Source organism: Fibroporia radiculosa (assembly GCF_000313525.1).
Source record: "Fibroporia radiculosa TFFH 294 genomic supercontigs, scaffold430, whole genome shotgun sequence".
Classification (NCBI taxonomy): Eukaryota; Fungi; Basidiomycota; class Agaricomycetes; order Polyporales; family Fibroporiaceae; genus Fibroporia; species Fibroporia radiculosa.
In genome coordinates this window covers 42,574-61,038 of record NW_012133206.1, presented here as the reverse complement: position 1 = coordinate 61,038, position 18,465 = coordinate 42,574, and the positions used below count along the sequence as shown (strand labels likewise).

Genomic DNA, 18,465 nt, shown 5'->3' with positions numbered 1-18,465 from the left:
GACACGTCTGTGGTGTGCGGTCGAGGCCAGTGTTGCGGATACTAGGACCGGTGCAGTTCAAGTCGGAAGCTATGAGCCGGAGGGTAGATACGTACATAAAGGTGAGCTTGCGGGAAAATGCTGCCGACAAGAATCTCCAATCGGCGAAGCACTAACTTGAAAGCTTGTTGAGTACACTAGCACATATCTCGAAGTTCCAGACCAGAATTCTTCTCTGATATGAGCTGAATGGAATCGGGGTGCAGGATAAATACTGGCTCTGGGCCAGAGCGGATCAGTGCGAGATTGACGACAACGTTAGAGCCACCCCCCTGTAATATGCATGAAGCAGTAATCTGAGAGATGGAGCCAATATATCAGGTGGCTACCTCGTGTTTGCCCATAATGAACTGGAGGCGCGCATGCGGTCTCCATGCACACAATCTGTCCGAAGACAGCATCAGTAGAATGTCCAATTTCAGAGGCTTGGACTGTGCTTCTCGAAGGAAGTTCTCGTGACCCACACACCTGAGCCAATATGTTTAGAACACCATTCACAGACTGTACCCGTTTAGGTTCCGTTGGAATTTTCGAGCAGTCTTGGACAAAAATGAGTCTGGGATTCAATATAACACACTACCAACGACATGGCGACTGCCCTACGTGAATCGCAGCCGACGAGCTAACGATACGGTGATAGACCGTCGGCGATCCGTTTGATCATATCAAGCTTGAAGCGAGCAACACGGCGGCACATACAGTATTACAGCAGGCAATTCCCGCACGTTGCCATCCTACTGTGAGGCATACAAGATTTAAATGTGCGAGACGGCATGGTCGAAGAGCATAGCGCGACAAGCCCCAGGCACAAGGGTCGGATACTAATGAATAGAACCGCCATTCAACGACGTCGCAGCGAGAATAAATCCCCCGCATGTCAAGCAGGCCTCATCACCACTATGACGAGATTGGTAGCGACAAGCACCAGGACGGTGACTGGACAATCGATCGACATACAGGTTCTTCTGACATGCGGCTAGTGGCATCAAGTCTAGGCGGTCTGTGTACTTGGTATACTTAGTGGCACATCAAGCACATGGCGATGAGAGTTGAGGGGCCAGCGCGGACCGCAAGAGACAAGTCGAGGATGAAGCAGCGGGAACTGTTGTGCAGATAAGACCGTCTGGGCAGGTATGAGCGCGCTGGAGACGGCCGCAGCTGACAAGATCTGGGTAAGGCGTGTACAATGATAGTTCAATGTCAAATATGAATGGTTTGGAGCAGGAATTGAAATTCAGAAGCTGGTCTGAGCCCCGGAGTGGGTTCTGAGCGAGAATGCCGAGGTCCCGAAGATGAGATGGGTGACCGCGAAAGGCACGAACCAACACCGCGAGACAGAGGTGCGCAGGTGTGGGATGGGAGATGAGTAAAAGAGGTGCCGAAGGAGGTGTATTGGTGCCACAGGTGCTAGTAGAATGACTTCTGGCTGTCGGTCGAACATGTGCGGGAGATCTGCACCCCAAAACACTGGGCGCAAGAGGCATATCGTCGCTGCCACCTGGTGTGGGCCGTTGCGGAAGATGGGATAGCACTCGTCCAGTTCAATCAGGCCAAGGCGGATTGGGGGACGGCTCCCGTCACGCGGCCGCTCCCCGCCAAGCTCATCGAACCGGTGTCCGCCGACACCCAGGATATAAGCGAGAGATGGCCCGCCATTATCTTATCAGACAACGCGCCCGCTCTGCCAGGCCCGACGTCGCTATAGCCTCACTCTCACACCGCCCCGCTCCCCCGCCTCCGCCTCCGCCCCGCCCTCATCCCGCCCCCGCCGTCTTAGCAGCGCCTCCCGCCAGCTCAGCTTCCACCGCGACCGCCGTCTTTCTATGACCGGGACAACCGTCTCTCCCCCCTCCACCTTGTGGGCTACAGGTGACATCTTATTGGACAGACCAAGCCAGATCTCTTCGCTGAAACTAGCACAGCTTCCAAAGAATGGGTCATCCCTGCGAAACCCAAGCCAGGACGCAAGCCCAAGAAGGACCCCACCCAAACTATGTCTGAGCTTTCTGAAGTACGTTCGGCGCCCTCTCAGCCTCTTCATCTCACTGACTAGACCTCTATCGCCAGAACGACGCAAAGGGCAGGCGCGTCCAAAACAGGTCCGTATCCCTTCACAGCCCGCAAGGTAGCAGTACTCATTCTCTCGCAGAGCCGCCCAGCGAGCTTTCAGAGAGCGCAAGCAATCGCAGCTCGCCGAACTCCAGGCGCGTGTGCAGCAGTATGAACAGGGCGAGGTCGAACGCAACATCGCGCTTCAGAACATTGCCAAGAGGCTCAAGGAGGAGAACGAGAAGCTCCGTGCAGAGAACATCGCTCTCAAAGAAAAACTTGGAGGGTCGGACGAGTCTTCCACCTCGCAGGATGGTTCCAGAAAGAGGACCAGGGGGGACTCTGGCTCGCGGTCTCCCAACTTTGCTATCGCCCATCTATCTAGGAAAAAGTCCAAGCTCACCCCCGATCCGCCCAACATCTTTATTCCTTCAGAAAGGCGCGCATCCTACGACCCATCGTCTCCATCATCATCTACATCTTCTCCGCGATCTCACACATCTTCACACACCAGCTTTTCGCCATTACCTACGCTTTCGGCATCGCACGAAGCCCAGGCCGGCAACTCTCTGAATAGTATGTTTGATATCTCAGTTAACGAAACTAAGAGTGCCTTGTTCGAAGGAGGGCCGTTATCATGTGGCTTCTGTAGCGAAACGAGCTCTTGCGTTTGCAAGGAGATCACTATGCAGCAGGTTTCCGACCAATTGTCGCTGTCTGATTCCACTTCGCAGCTCATGAAGGATCATGAGTACGAGACCCCCGCTACACAGTTCCACTTGCAGGCCAGCCCGTCTACGAAAAATCGTTATTCCATTCTGGAAAATCTACCCGCGTACCAAGCTGCAGTTCCTCTCCGTCGCCGCCGCCAAATTTCTCCTCTTCCACCCATTTTTCCAACTTCCGAAAATCCAACGCGCGCTGTGGGCGCGTCTTGCTCTGGCGACCCGAGTAATTGTCTGGCATGCGTAGACGATGCGTTTGGCAAAGCATTCTGCGACGCGATCAGTAGGTCTGTCGCGATGAAGTCCCAGTCAAGCTGCGGCTACTGTCCTGAACCATCTCAAGTGCCCTCGAACAGCCAGTCTCTGGGCTGTTGCGGGAATCCTGTTGCCTGCGGAAGCATGGTTTGCGGTCCCCCGACGGTCGATGCCCCTCCGACGTCTCCCCATGTTCCCAATGTGTCGACGACGATGTCTGATCCCCCTTCTAGTTCCGATACAATTTCCTGCGATAATGCCTGGCGGCAGTTGAAGTCTCACCCCAACGTCGCATTTTCAGACCTCACCCTCCTTGCCGAGGTTGTCGCACGTCGGTCGAAGTGCAGTGGACCACGCGTAGAGATTTATGCCGCTCCAGGATCTGTCAATCCAGAGAGGACATTATCACCAGGAAAGAGCGATCCTTCTCAACAGGCGCATGAACGTCTTCTTTCATCAGAGCTCCCCTCGCAGTTCGATCAAAGCGGCAGTTCGCTCAATGCACCATCGCCGCCACCGCAGCTAGTTCCGCAGGAAGTACTAATTAGCTGTGGACGTCAGCGTGTGCGAGAGGTTATGACGGATGGCGTCCATGATGCACTCCGACTACTGGACGCCAAATTTCCGATCAGTGGACGCTTGTCTAATTATTGCAACTAGCTACTGTAGTGTGTACACGATCTATCGACACTGGACATCGAATAGTACATACCAACTATCACGGGTGCTCTAGTATAAGGTCGCCAACTGACTAATCATTCCACGATTGTCGTCAACTCGCGACAGAAAGCATGCATTATGTTCGGCCTGTCCTGGACTTCGATCTCTCCAGTCGTCCTGTATGAGCGGAAAGAATATCCCATCCTTTCATAATCCTGTTTATCTTCCAACGGAGCATACGCTGCTTTCGTGCGGAAAGTCTCCGACTGGGAGCTTTACCGTAGGCTAAGTTTAGCTGATGCATAAGTCGATGAAGCGAAGCCTCCCGCATATGCTCTGGGAAGGGCAACGCGCTCGGCCATAGCTGCAGTACCACGCGACGCGCCATCTGATACGCCCGTGCCGCGACAAATGCTTTTGCCAGAACGTATACTGCGGTGGCGTCTGGCTGGATGCCAGCATTGACCATTTCACGAAATGTACGGATCGCATCGGAGGGCTTTCCTTGACTGCCATATCCGTTAATGAGGATGGTGTACATCTTGACGTTGAGAGAATGCGAGCTGAACTTTGAGGCCGACCGCATGATATTCACCGCGCCATCCATATCACCCAGGGCCGCATATCCTTCCATCAACGCCGCGAAATGATATTCGTTGGGATGCAACCCGCGGCTGACCATTGCCTCGAAGGTGTGTTTCGCCAAATCCAAATCGCCTTTAATAACAGCGTCATGCTTGATCCTGAGCGCGAATGTTGCTTTGTCGCTTCTGATCCGGCGAGAGCTTAGAGCGGCGAGCAAAGGTCGTGTTAACGAAGTGTAAGATTGTGTGGGAGGGAGTTTGACACCGGCAATAGGATCAAAGGATTCCCCTACTCCTGAGATTTCCTGAGGGCGACCAGAAGAACCAGATTGAATGGACGGACGCCGATTATAGCGTAAGATCTCCTGCTCACGATGCAGGACAGATGATAGCACGACGTGCATATGTTCTAACGTGATTGTTGCCCCCCTAGAATTGAAAGCCCTCGCCGTTCTGATGACCTCGCGGGGTAGGGACCTTTGGGTGTGAACAAGATGCTGCAGAAGAACTGCGATAGTTTTGCCATCTGCGCGTATATGAGAGCATCGCATGATCCGTTGTACTGTACGTATGCCATTGAGACCGTAGATATTGGATACACCCCTCAGGAGAGCGTTGAACAGCTCTGTGGTCGGAGGAATGCCTTCGGGAAGAGGAGTTTGGACTTCTTGTGCCGGTAGACCTATGCGGCGAAACAGACCGCGGACCTCTTCTGACGAGCTACACATATTCGCAACGATCTGTACTGCCACGTCGGGTTTCCTGGAAATAAAATAAGCTCGTACAAGAGCGGCGGCCGTACTACCATCAGGACTAATACCCGCGGATTGCATGCGTTGCAAGACCTGCAGAATGCGATCGAGATCAGCTTCTTTAGCTAAATGGTTGATTAGCATCGTGAACGTCATCGCGTCTTGAGCTGCTGGGAAACACGACGGTGGTGGACTTGATCCGTTAGACCCAAGTTTTGTCATTGACAAATCTCCGCCTTGCTGGGTGATATCGCTTGCACGACCAACAAGGCCTTCGGCCTCCGTTGGGTGCCGATCGTACATGGAGAGGTACTGAAATGCTTCGGGCATATTGTTCGCATCTAAAGCCAGCTGAATGAGACCATTCAATATGAGGGTCGACGAACGTGGATCGGCCTCGCGAAGTACTTCCAGCGCTTTGGCCTTTACAGCGGGATCCGGCCCCAGCGAGCGATACGACGATACAATGAGAGCATGAGTGGTCACATCCATGGGAAACCCGGCTCGCTCCATGCTGGCTAGACAACATTGTGCGCGAAGGAGATCTCGATTCCGAAGGTAACCTGATACCAGTAAATGGTATGTCCTGCGGTTTGGTAATAAATTCTCTTTTTTGACTTGTTCTATGACATTGTCGAGGGAAGCATATTCGTTCGTCTCTATCAAGGCTCGCACACGCCAATTCAGGAGACGAATGGTGGTTCGACCCGTTTGTCCCTTTCCCAGCTCGACGGTCGAGCGGACTAAGACCCAGAGATGTTTGCTTGCGAATCGGTAAGCAAGGCCCTCGTACACGCTCTGCTTTAAGGTACATCCCAACTTGTGGGCTAGGATGCACACCTGAAGAGCACGCATAGGTACGGAAGAGTCGGCCATGAGCATTGCAAGCTCTCCAGCTCTTGTGCGATCTCCTACATATTCGGCTAACTGCGCCAGCTCGCCACTGTCGATGGAGACCTGAAACAGTCTGTGCTTCAGCGCCAGGCGACGAAACAACATATCGACGACTGGTGTAAAGGGGGGTTCTGCAGGTGATGATACATCCTTGGAACGACCAACAAATGGCGAAGAAGTCTGCGAGGCACTCTTCGGACCGCGACCATGTTTTACATTCTGAACACGACCTATGTCTTCTGCTTGACCAGGAGCCTGTCCCTTTTGGCTTCTTTCTTCCCGGACACACCTGGAATCGCTGAGTGTCTGGGGGTGATATGCCACGGCTGGAGGCCATCGAGGTGTAAAGGAGATATGGAGAGGTTGGACAATCAAAAACAATGAACCGGGGGAGTAGCACGGGGAAAATTGGACAATAGATTTGGCTTGTCGAAGATGCCTGAATCCTTGGCGAACTCTCCAGAGCATCGACAGCCAACTTGATGTTTGCAGGCCGATGTCCTAAGGCGCCGTCCACTGAATGCATGCAGCTGTGAGTTGATGGTGAGTCCGTGGACGCGAAGCTCACCTATGCACAGATGAACGGGACTACGACCCTTGCGCGCCGTTTTGTTCAAGCATGAAACCGACGAGCAAGATACGAACTGCCAACCTCTGCGAGATGTGCGCTGGCGTTCTCGACTCCGTGGCGGCTAATTTACTCGACCGCTGGGCTGCGACTCGGCGAGTCTGAGGCTCGGCAAAGGCCGAGTTGCTCGTCTTTGTCGGACGTCAGTGACTTACATCGAACTCCAGTGTACTAAGCTTACTAGCAGGCTACACTGAGCCACCTCGCAGCTCCTTCTCGACATAGCTTCTAAGCATGTTGCACCATTCGTTGCAGACCGAATAAATGGAGTATGACACAGGCCGCGGTCTTTCAGATCACGTCTCCAGAGTCGTCCACACTTTTCACCACACCGACTGCCGATCCTTCTGCAGCCTTGCACGGACATTTCCATGTGAGCATGGGCACCTCTGTTACTACCGGATTTCTTGTATGATTTTACTTGATCGTATCGACATGCGACTGGAATCGACCGGTGGCTTACCTGGCTCAACGACCAGGGAAGTAGCCAGTGCAGCGCCTTGGTGGATTGAGCGAGCATCGCGTACACATAAGTCCGCTGGTGGTCGATTGGCAAGGGAACTGACGACGAGTGGGTGTGTGCCGTTCGCGCCTGACGGCATTTTGACGGTGTCTGCTACTAGTATGTGTATTGTTTCTCGCTTCGCACTATGGACTAAGGAGCTGTAGCTATTTTTTTCAAAGCACAGCAGAGTGGATGTGTAAGCACTCTGAGATTGACAGACGAAAAGCTTATGGGTTGCTGCGAGGTGTTCCTGACAGATCCAGGAACGGCGTGCTTGTTTGAGAATGCTGGCCATGGTGATGTGACACTCTGCTGGCAGCATGAGACCGTCCAGATCTCGAGTACCGCATTCACTGCCGGGATGGTACTCCAGGTGGTCCGCCGATCTTGCGACAACCACGGATACTTGGTTGGCGAGCCCGCCGCGCCTTACTCGCCTCAGTATTCGATAAATGGAGAACCGGTGAGTGGATTTCAACAAGTAAAAGACTGCGCAGAACTTTACAAATGGGGGCTATCTGCAGGCTGTGTCGCCGGTTGATATGCACACCGCCCTCATCATTCACTAGGTTTGCGTAAGCCTTAGGTTTTGAGTCCCCCTGATGTGCCGACTGCATTGTACGGTAATCGCAGACCTACTGGAGTTATGTTCACTCGGTTCTTGCCCATCTTCACAGCTGTATACGTGTCCGTGAAAAGTTTCCGAGTTCGCCTTGGCTGCACCGCCATGGCGTGGTTCCCGGCACGGTGTATTTAGTGCTCCCAAAGCGCACTGCGAGGGGCAACAACGGAGATCTTTGGATCTCATCCATTGCCCAATCATTCATGGCCTGATGCATCTCCGAGCCGCACGTGGGAAGCGGTGCCCGATTTGACACGTATGCAAATTACCAGCCTTACCTATACCTACGCGTGTTTCCTCTACAGCGGCACTAACGCGCGGCGGAGCTGGGTATGGTTGCAGTTGCAATGTCTCTTCGGCTTACTAACTTCAACCTCCAAAGGAAAGGACTGCAAGGTTCTGGGGTCTATCATAGCCTATGCACAAGATTCCACGCCTTCCACGAAATGACTCCGATAGGTGGTCTGAAAATTGCTCCAAGAGATGACTGAGTCTTGTCTATTGTCAGCATCAGCATCCTCGGTTTAACCGTGACGTTGTCCCCCGTGTCTATTCACACGTCACACGGAATGGCTGTAACTACGCAAACATATTAGAATTCATGATACATTCTTGGACGAGATTTCGATCAGCTCCGCTGAACCTGAGCACAATGTGAGTGTCAAGACGCCGTTGCGGCCCCGCAGTTTCACTTTCACCTAGGCTATACGCTGGCCCATCACCGGGTCATTCGCCATCGCGTCGGGCTGCCAACGGTTGTGTCTATCTCCGCGATGCTTCATCCCCGAGTTTGCTATATAATCGACGGCCTTCGTGGCTACTTTCGACATTCCTCCTCCACGTCGCCTGTCATGCCTTACTACCAAACTCACCTCGGAATCCTAGATGAGAGTGCAGCGCTTCATCCGACGGCCACTGTCTTCAGAATCCCGGAGGTTGACCCAGCGACTAATGCGATTCGATCCTGGCACTCGATTAGCTACGCTCAGTTTCGCAATGATGTCGAACATGTCGCAAAGTACTGGACCAGCAAGCTGACAACACAAGGCATTCAGCCAAATTCTGTCATCGGATTGTGGTACGTATCTAAGAACAAAGATTTGTCATGCCATGGCTAATAAATCGTTCTTCAAGGTTGAGTGGAGTGACCTACGTTGATACGCTCCACATTTATGGAGTCGCGCGAGCAGGATATATTCCCCAGCTCATCTCTCTGCGGCTGCCTAGTCCAGACGTGATCCACGAGTTACTGCTTCTGTCGGGGGGGAAAGCTTTGATCCATGATCCATCGTTCAGCCCAGTCCCGCATCGTGAGGGCTCCGTTCCTTCCTATGTTGCAATCGACGCTCGAGAAGCCGCTGCCGTCGACGTCGCTTTACCACCTGTCACTAAAGACACCGATGGTAGCGATATCCTCGCAATATTCCACACATCTGGTTCAACGTCGGGTCGTCCAAAGCTCGTCCCTTGCAGCTACGCGTGGTGGGACAACATGATCGCCAAGGCGCGGGGTGTGCTGAGACCAAACCGTCCAGGACGGCAAGACGTGATGGCGTCAATGTGAGTTTATCGCTGTTTTGCTCTGACATTTTAGGTTAACATTTGGATCCAGGGGCAGCTTGTGTCATATGGGTCAGTCGTTCATGCTCGTCGGTGCACTTCAACACGCATCGTGCACTGTGCAATTCACCAAACAAGCATACTCCTCCGACGAACTCATGGAGATGATATCCCAATGCGATCTGAATCGGATCAATATCTTCCCCACATTCTTCAGTACACACCTCCGCAATTCGCGCCGAGATCCCAAACTCCTCGCAGCGCTGCGAGCCTTGGACCAAATTTTGGTCACAGGTTTGAAGATGTCACCAGAAGATCAGCATTGGGTATGCAGCAATTCGATGAACGTACTCGACTGCTACGCCAGCACAGAGGTTGCTGTCATGATGTTAGCTGTCGAAGACCGCGGCAGCGACCGCCTTCCCCCTCTGGAACCCATCGCAGGACTCTCACACACATTTATTCCCGCTTCAACCGCAGTTGCCGACGTCGAGAGTGGTCACTTCAATCTCCATTCGCGGCTATCAGAACTTATCATCCTGGCAGATTCTCCTGATTGCCCCCACGTTTCTCTCCGTCACGCTGACGGGAACTACCACACCGGGGATCTTTTCTTCGAGATTTCTCCTAGAAAGTATATATTCTGCGGACGCGACGATGACTGGATTAAAACGGAGAATTCGCTCAGGTGCGACACTAGGTCGATCGAAGACAATGTCTTCGCGTCTTGCAGCGACCTTATCGGCAGTTGCGTTGTCGTCGGCAATGGCAGACCCTCGCCCGTGTTATTCGTAGAGCCTGCGGGTGAGACAGATGCACAAAAGTTGAAGAATGAGGTCTATCGGCGAATACGGGCATTCCACTCACGGCGATATATGCACGAACGCATTCCTTCCGCCGCCTTCATTGTGGTCCTTCCAAAGGGGAGTCTTCCTCTGACAGCGACCAAGGGCAATATCAGAAGACGCGCTGTCGAGCAGGCGTTCAAAGCTGAGCTTGATCGGATTCACCACGTCCAACAATGACGAGCCTTACGGGTACCACCGCTCTTCTCCGCTCCCTACAACCTTCATAATCATAATCGCAATATAGAATATCATGGCAAACTAGAGTAATCTCTCCCTAACCTGCGTATCCATTAGTGATAGACATAGTGTACGGTTATTATTGTTATCATGTAGTATTCAGATATGTACATACCTGCGCGCGGCAGGAGGCCGCTATAATTACCATCTGTATGCGATATTTGACACAACAGAGTGGAAGACCGACATGTCTGGGTATGGGGTCAGCAGCATGAGCATGCTCGCTGTACCTTGAAAGGAGTGGCTGGGACGTGGTCGTAGGACGAGTCCGAGTCGGTGCCAGCGAGATCAGATTCGTTGATAAGTGAGATGGGCTCAGCCTCACGTGGGCACTCTTGCGAAGAATTCGTCATTTCCGGGTCGGTTCCGCCTCTAGGTCAGACTCAGAACACCGAGCCTACTTGTTGACTGCTCCCTTGCTTTCAGTGTATATACCCTGAGCCATAACATGATAGTCGCTTGAAAGAATTCTGTCTTTTGGTGTCCTCAAATGGATTCGTTTACTGCGACTACACGTCGTGCACAATCTCAGGGGAAATCACGCTCGCCCGCTCGCACCATCCACGACAGGAAGGACTATCTCATTGGCATATGTTTCCTGCTCATCGTCGTAATACTATGGACATCGTCAAATTTCGTGACTCAGGTGCAGACACCGCTTTAGATGCTTGTTCTCCAAATTCAATGTTTATTTAGGGCCTGTTCGAGGATGGTTACGAGAAGCCCTTTCTGTAAGTGCTTTTGGTCAATCAGGAATGTGGTACTCATATAAATGTCATTAGTGTCACGTATCTCAATACCAGTGCATTCTCTTTCTATCTATTGCCCTTCATAATACGGAAATCGTTCGAGCGTTTCGCAACGGTGAAGACCACAACGCACACCAGGTACGCTCTTCGTCTCTTAATTGACTCATCAATCGATTGTGTGTATCAGGGAACGTCATGGCTATGAACCCCTTCTTACAGAGGAAACGGCGGTGGAATCATTAGGATCTGTGGTAAGTATTGGTAGCAATTCTGGTGTCAGTGCATTGACTAGTCGCCCTTATGACTAGGATCCGGATGATCCTGCTTTGTCTATGGGACTCCCTCCACTTACGATACAAGAAACAGTTCAGTTAGCTGCTTCTTTCTGTTTTCTTTGGTTTATCGCAAATTGGACCGTCAATGCATCTCTTGATTATACCAGTGTTGCTAGCGCTACCATTCTATCAAGCATGAGCGGTAAGCACTTTCATGTTCAAGGTTGGAGTCACTAAGCTGAGTCATTTCAGGTTTCTTCACGCTTGGGATTGGACGAATTTTTCGAGTTGAGAAATTGACAGTTGTTAAATGTTGCGCAGTTATTGCAAGGCAAGTTTTAATTATACAACTGATATATTATGTTGTCATAATCTGGTTATAGCTTTGTAGGTGTCGTTTTGGTGTCAGTCTCTGACTCGTCGCAGCCTGCATCACCGTCCAACTCACTGCCGACGACTCTCATTGCCAACTTCGCTTCAGCACACTTCCTGGGCGACTGTTTTGCTCTTCTTTCCGCGATCTTCTACGCACTCTACGTCATCCTGTTGAAGGTTCGCATCCGGTCAGAGTCACGAATTGATATGCAGCTATTCTTTGGTTTCGTCGGATTGTTTAACATCTTGGGGTGCTGGCCAATCGGAGTAGTACTCCATTTAACTGGCATCGAGCGGTTTGAACTGCCATCTAGCAGTAAAGCCATCATTGCACTTCTCATTAATGTAAGTACACCGTGTGTGCGGAGAGAATCAAAATAACATGTCACAATTAGATGGCAATAACGCTTTCAAGCGATTATATATATGTTCTCGCCATGCTCAAGACGACGCCAGTAGTGGTCACCATCGGACTTAGCCTTACAATGCCTCTGGCCGTACTTGGTGACTTCTTCTTAGCTAGGCCTACGAAAGTCCAGGTCATAATTGGAGCAGCAGTCGTTTTGTGTAGTTTCGTACTGATTGGTTTAGAGGACTCCCAAGTCCGAGAAGAAGATGGGCGTCTGGTTGCCGTTGAGGTGCTGCAGGATGAGGGGGAGGTTGTTCGTCAGTCGCAAGATATTGTCATAGACACATGAAAGGCGGCTTAGACATTGGTTGTATTATATGTGTTCCTCCAAGGGTTCCTACTAGACTTGCTATATCATATGTTCTAGAGTATCCGAAGGATTTAGTGACTTTCAAGCTCAACTGAAGTTATGGTTAGTGCACGTAGGTGGCACGTGAAACCACTGGCACATCATTTTACGGCTGCAGTAACAGCCTGAGTTCGCTGCAGTCTTGAAGCCTGAAAGCTAATCGAACGTATTAAAAAAGCGACCTCGCATACTCGTCCAGAACTGTATCAGACAGAATCTAAAGCCTTCATTCCCAGCCAAAAAGCCTTCTGCGCTGAAAGATTTAGAACGATCATTGACTGTTGTAGTTATTAATGGTGAGTCATGCTGTGAGCTGCAATCTTCTGGCCGATGAAATCTTCATTGGTAGCCGAAAGCTCAGCGCCGTCGGAGTCAAGTCCATGATTCGTCTGTCAAACTCGCCAAACGCCAGTTTGCTGTACAAGATGCTGTCGTAGAACATGTGGAGCTGGGTACGCAAGTTGATACATCCGTACGTTCGTTCCGTCATGACTAGTCCCGATATGTGTAATCTAGTATCTTTATCTTCACAGGGCTCGGAAATTCTCAAGTCGTTAGCCAGGGAGGGGGAACTCGGCCCTCCCAATATGAAGAAGAAAGAAAAACAGGCATTGAAGCATGAACTATTCATGAAACGTCAGTGGCAACCCTCGAATTTTTCGTAATTTGTGCGTGACACTGCCTTTTAGGTTTAGAATCATCTCGATCTCCATATTCTAAGTCGCATGAGCGGCGACTCAAACGGAAGGCAAGAGAGCAGGTTGCAAGCGGAATGGATGATATCCGAGCTGCAATATCAGCAGTGGAGGATGCTATTCCTTCGGCAGTGGCTGAAGCACGCAGCCAAGTAGAAAGTGACGAGACTCAGGATCAAACAGCTAGGTCTCAGACTGGGCGAATCGGTGAGGGTAAGGGAGTACCGCTTAGCAAATCCCAGAGGAAACGCGCTCTGTGAGTAGAATTTGTGCATACGATTGTGCATTTGCTGATTCCTATAAAGCCAGCTTGAGAGAATGCGAATCCCTATGATTCTTGCCACTCCAGAGTTTGCTTCTAATCCATTCCAGACCATTCGAACACATGCGCAGAACACCTTGCTCAGGCATGAGCCGATGGCGCAATAAGGAGCGTGCAATCTCATGCTACTGAAGCAAACCGGTTCATCGGAAGGATTGCAGCGCGCTGGGCCTCCAAAGAGATGCATGTATTTCCTCAAGGGGTGTAACAGGACGGAGGCTGCCATATAACTCATGGGAGCGGGCTGCGCGGCGTGCTTTCACATTCCAGCTACCTCATGCATATGGGAGGGAGGTATATCTCCATGTGTGTGATTACGTTCTACATATGTACTAGGGGAGTGAACAATGAGGTGTGTGTACAATATAGGTATAACGAATGGACGATATATGGAACATATAAATGCGCAAGTGCACAAAGAAAAAAACATATGTAGCCGCGTTCAACAACGAAGCAAAGGTATAAGCATAGATGCAAGTGAACCCATAAAGATCCTTATTAATGCAGCCTTCCGCAAGTCTAACCGACACGGTCCAGATCATACATACGTCTTCAGTCGTCCCCATCTTCATGTTTACTCATACCAGCACTCCAAACGGTGCTCCCGCTCTCCCCACTCTTGCGACTGCTTCTTCGGTCCCCACTGCGTCGCATAATTTCTGTGAATCCCCCACCTCCACCTTTAGCAATTTCGGCACTCAGTTGCCGTTCGTGCGCGTCTAGCGCAGCAAGGGTATTCTCGGCCTCGGCCTGTTCTAACGCTTCCTGTGTCAGGTTCGGCGTGTTTGCACCGCTCATAGGAAGTTGCGGGCTCCCATGCATGGAGGAATGTACCGAGGACGTGTCAGAAGCTGTCATCGAAGACGTTCGACGGAAGAAGGAAAATCGAGAGGATGGTGTAGGGGGTACGACGTTAGAAGGTGAACTGACACTAGCAGGCGTATTCGCTAATAGAGGTGGCAATATGCTATTAGCATCTCGAACTCCCAGACCAGTGGGTTCAGAGGGAGCGGAAAAGCTCTTCTGCATTGCAGGCGTGGGGGGTTTATCAATCCCCATGAGCTTCATTGTCGCATGCAATCGCTCGCGCTCTTTTCGGTCCTCGTCGTCCTCATGAGTTTCCAATTTGCGCCCTCCCGTGATGGTAGGCCCAGTCCCCGGCCGCAGTGTCAAAGGCCGTAGGTTCGCACTAGGCTCCAGCTTTTTCTCGCCACCGCTAAACATCGAGAAACTCTTCCAATCAAATGACATAGAGCGCCTGGAGGCACGGGTAGAAGCAGACGCTGAGGGAGGTCCGTTTGAAAGATTGCCAATGGGGGGAGAATTGAATGTTGTCAGCCGTTCCGGTGCGGGAGACGTCGTAGCGCTGGAATTCACTGGTGACGACGAGAAGGAGAAGATAGCGGATTGGGGTCGACCCTTCTTCGGTGGCTGTGACTGTGGTTGCGGAGGACTGGCCTTCTGTAAATTACTGAACGTAGTGAATGTGGCGGCGGTATTGGGAGTGGAAATCTTCTCGTAATCGACAGCGAGAACATGTTCGAACCCCTCTTGCGAGATGATGCGGTCGATGATTTTAGAAGCATACAAAGAGAGTGCTTTGTTTGCGTCTTTGAGACTCTTTACCTCATTTCTTAGCGCATCAATGTCATTGAGAGGTGCACTTTCCGGTCCTGGCTCTGAGGAAGAGGACACTTTCCTGTTAGTGTCAGAGCCGGACGCTTTTCTACCCTTTCGACTCTTGACGGCTTGCACAAGACGGTCGCTGTCCAGAGAGGAACGGCCTTCGAGAATATCCTTGTTCTCCGCGCGTCCAAGTTCTGCAGCCAAATCTAGACCAGGTCCAGTAATGGGCAAGTTAGCAAGTGACTCGCCGCGAGGAGCGGGAGAATGCGACGAATGTTTGCGAGTATGTCTGCGCGAATTCCGTGTGGGCTCGTCTGCATCACGGGATTCCAGTGAGTTACCGTGTTCTTGCTCGAATGCCGGATCCAGTCTATGCCCATGTTCGTGATCCTCAGCAAGTTCATCCACAGGGTCAAGCACACTTCTGCCAGTGTTACGGCTGCGCAAACTCTCTCCATCTCGACTCTCCATGTCTGGATCATCGTCCTCTCCAAGTTCACTGACACTCGCTTCGCTGACACTAGTCCCCCCTCCCACCCGAAGGACATGGAATTGGCCGTTCAGAGTCTTCTCTCGGAGAAGGATGTTGTACGACTCGTTCTCTTCTTGAAGCTCGTTGTTCACGCGTTTCAGATCCACCAGTTGGGTCTGTAGCAGGCCCAAAGTCGATTGAAGCGAAGCATGCGAGGTTGATAGAGTAGAGAGCTCAAGCTTCAAGGCCGTCATCTCAGCAGGCTCTTGTTCAGGATCGCTCATATCCTGTTTCTGGGATTGCATCGGAAGCTCTGGCTGTTCTTGTTCTACTTGCGTCTCCGACTCAGCTATCGAGACTACGGAGGGCGATGTGAGAGATTGTGCCGGCTGTTTTCGCGTCTGAGTAAGAGACTGGATACGAGACTTGAGATGTTGTTCATTGTCGTAGAAGGCTTGGCGTTCTGCCTCAAATGTCGTGGTCTTGGTCGCATCAGTAAGTGAACAGGTCAAAACGCGCATAGAATTACCTGTTCATTGTAGCGTCGCTGGATGTCGCGCTTCTCTTTCTCAAGGTCACGTATCTGGGTTCGGAGCTTCTCGACGACTTCAATACGTGCTGCCATCTCTTCTTCCATTCGACTTTGGTCTGCATACAGCTCAGTAAGCCGCGACTCTGCCGAGTGAAGAGCAGAGGTAACGCTGTCATTCTCGGACATTAACTGTACGATCGTTTGATCCTTGTCCTGCAATTGGACGAGTAGCTTGTAGTGGTTGTCAGTGGTTGCGTCAAAAATATTGATTCAGACACTTACTTGCTCTTTTTTCTCTGTTTCTTGCTTCAGCGAGGCGGTGAGCGATTCACGCGTTTCGCGAGGTTCCCCATTGACCAAGGGTGGTGCCGCTGAGCCTTTCAAGGAACCTCGTCTCGCGGCGGGGGAACTCAGCGAAGAAGATACCCGTGGAGAAACTGCAGAACGCGCAGTTGCGCCTTTCGCAATGGATGAGGTTGTAGATGTCGAGCTTACGGACGGTGAGCGTCGCGAGGCCGGTGTGACGCGTGCGGGTGCGGTTGTGGCCATCTTGAGAATGGTCTAGGGATAGCGTTTTCGTCTCTTGGCGGTAGGATGAATATTGGCGGCTGGCGCGAGGAGAGGGGAGAGTGGGTACGTGATGGTGGTCGTCGTTATGGTCGGGCTGCATTCGGTGCGCGCGCTACATGCCACTGCGTGAAACGATCATTTCCTTCCCCAAGATGGTATTCCACCACGTGGCCTAGTGCAAGCAGCGAATGTTCGCACATACACTACAGCTGAGCAGTTTGTGCACCTCGCCCAGCTCGATTCTTCAGTGTTATAGGGCCGTTCAAGTCCTACAGATTCTCGAATCCATCTCGGTCTGTGTTCTAACGTCTCCTTCACTCAAGGTATCAAAGAGGCTTAACTCGTCTGTCTCAGTATTGTGGCTTGTATGCTAAGCAAGGCGACCTGTGAGGTGACAATGGATTCTCCCATCAGCGCTGATTCCATGCTGGCGGAAATTCAGATGGAGTCTTTGCAGAATGTGAGTCCCTCTTGTACCCGAAAAATAGTCGATCCATGTGACAAAACCTCCCAGTAGTTGCTTACGGCCATCCGTCATGAAAGTATGTGATTATCTTCGAAGATGTCTTTATAGTTCGCTCTTACATCTGTCGCAGCATCGCCCCTTGGTACTCACATCTCGACCTTGGATGAGAGCACCAGAGCTGGCTTGATGCTACCCAACTTCAGTCGTGGAGACGTTATCGAAGTTCAAGGACCTGCCGCCAGCGGAAAAACTCATCTGCTTTACTCTATGCTCATGACTTGCATTTTACCTTCTGAGTTTATGGACATTAAGCTTGGTGGTTGGGGGAAGGCGGCCGTGCTTCTCGATACTGATGACTCTTTCGATATTAGTCGATTTCACCAATTGCTGGCATCTCGTGTCTGCAACATACTTGATACGCCAATTTCCCCTAGTTATGTGGGATCGTCCTCTCCTGCAGAAGACTTGGCCATGCAATGTCTGCAAAACCTGCACATCTTTCGCCCGACTTCCTCTCTTCAACTTGCCGCCACTATCTCATATCTGTCGGAATATCATCTCACTCATCCTGCCCTTCAATCTAGAGAAATAGGGTTTGTCGCAGTCGACTCTCTGAGTAGTTTCTACTGGAACGATCGTTTCGCTGTGGAACAATTGCGTGCGAATAATGGATCTGGCGCACGCTCTCCCAATCCCCTGCACCATGTACTAGCTGCTCTTCAGAGGCTCCGCACCTCCCATGGCGCAGTAATTCTTTTGACTAATTGGGGCCTCAATCCTCTTACTCCAACTCGTGCTGGGGAGCCAGTTTCCCCTTTCTACAGGCAGCATCTGTACCCTTTTCCAATACCCACTGACTCATCTCAATCCACTCGACACTCGCCGATCCTTAATCATGCAGCCTTTCTGGGACAACGACAGTCAGTCAGTCTTGATTGGACGATGCCTTCAGCTGACCAGCCGCTTCCTCTCACCGCTCACATCACGCTGAGGCCCTTATTTATCCAACCATTTCCATCAGACATTACATTACGTGATGCGAAGCAAGAAGAAGGATCGAGACGAGCGATATTAATGAAAAGCGGGGTGCAAGGCCTTGTCAGGATACCAGGGAAAACAGCAATAGGAGACCTGTCTGTTTATATCACAGACCTGGACATTCTCGTATCGCAGTCTGGGGATAACTCAGAAGATTAACAGGAATTGTCTACCCATCGGAGATGCACAAGGCTTGTAGTTTGGCACATATCCCTCGCGCCGTACCATA

General features: G+C 51.4%; 5 protein-coding genes across 5 annotated transcripts; 3 read left to right on the top strand and 2 right to left on the bottom strand.

Annotated features, from left to right (window-relative positions):
* Positions 1 to 1,862: 1,862 nt before the first annotated feature.
* Positions 1,863 to 3,728, top strand: FIBRA_00997 (uncharacterized protein; the record flags this gene model as incomplete). The annotated part of the gene is made up of 4 exons (XM_012322882.1): positions 1,863 to 1,908; positions 1,962 to 2,050; positions 2,107 to 2,138; positions 2,189 to 3,728. 4 exons carry the CDS (start codon positions 1,863 to 1,865, stop codon positions 3,726 to 3,728), a joined length of 1,707 nt encoding a protein of 568 aa, XP_012178272.1.
* A 136-nt stretch (positions 3,729 to 3,864) lies between these two features.
* FIBRA_00996 (uncharacterized protein) lies at positions 3,865 to 6,426 on the bottom strand (the record flags this gene model as incomplete). Its single annotated transcript, XM_012322881.1, has 1 exon — positions 3,865 to 6,426. The coding sequence occupies one exon, from the start codon at positions 6,424 to 6,426 to the stop codon at positions 3,865 to 3,867; it is 2,562 nt and encodes an 853-aa protein (XP_012178271.1).
* Positions 6,427 to 8,564: 2,138 nt separating this feature from the next.
* Positions 8,565 to 13,639, top strand: FIBRA_00995 (uncharacterized protein; the record flags this gene model as incomplete). The annotated part of the gene is made up of 16 exons (XM_012322880.1): positions 8,565 to 8,791; positions 8,848 to 9,273; positions 9,326 to 10,286; positions 10,891 to 11,004; positions 11,055 to 11,089; positions 11,141 to 11,245; positions 11,295 to 11,358; positions 11,416 to 11,584; positions 11,635 to 11,694; positions 11,774 to 12,102; positions 12,153 to 12,423; positions 12,752 to 12,811; positions 12,872 to 12,987; positions 13,049 to 13,151; positions 13,205 to 13,466; positions 13,516 to 13,639. 16 exons carry the CDS (start codon positions 8,565 to 8,567, stop codon positions 13,637 to 13,639), a joined length of 3,426 nt encoding a protein of 1,141 aa, XP_012178270.1.
* Positions 13,640 to 14,084: 445 nt separating this feature from the next.
* FIBRA_00994 (uncharacterized protein) lies at positions 14,085 to 16,711 on the bottom strand (the record flags this gene model as incomplete). Its single annotated transcript, XM_012322879.1, has 3 exons — positions 14,085 to 16,112; positions 16,160 to 16,393; positions 16,445 to 16,711. 3 exons carry the CDS (start codon positions 16,709 to 16,711, stop codon positions 14,085 to 14,087), a joined length of 2,529 nt encoding a protein of 842 aa, XP_012178269.1.
* Positions 16,712 to 17,129: 418 nt separating this feature from the next.
* Positions 17,130 to 18,395, top strand: FIBRA_00993 (uncharacterized protein; the record flags this gene model as incomplete). The annotated part of the gene is made up of 3 exons (XM_012322878.1): positions 17,130 to 17,192; positions 17,250 to 17,274; positions 17,329 to 18,395. The coding sequence occupies 3 exons, from the start codon at positions 17,130 to 17,132 to the stop codon at positions 18,393 to 18,395; spliced, it is 1,155 nt and encodes a 384-aa protein (XP_012178268.1).
* Between the last annotated feature and the right edge of the window lie 70 nt (positions 18,396 to 18,465).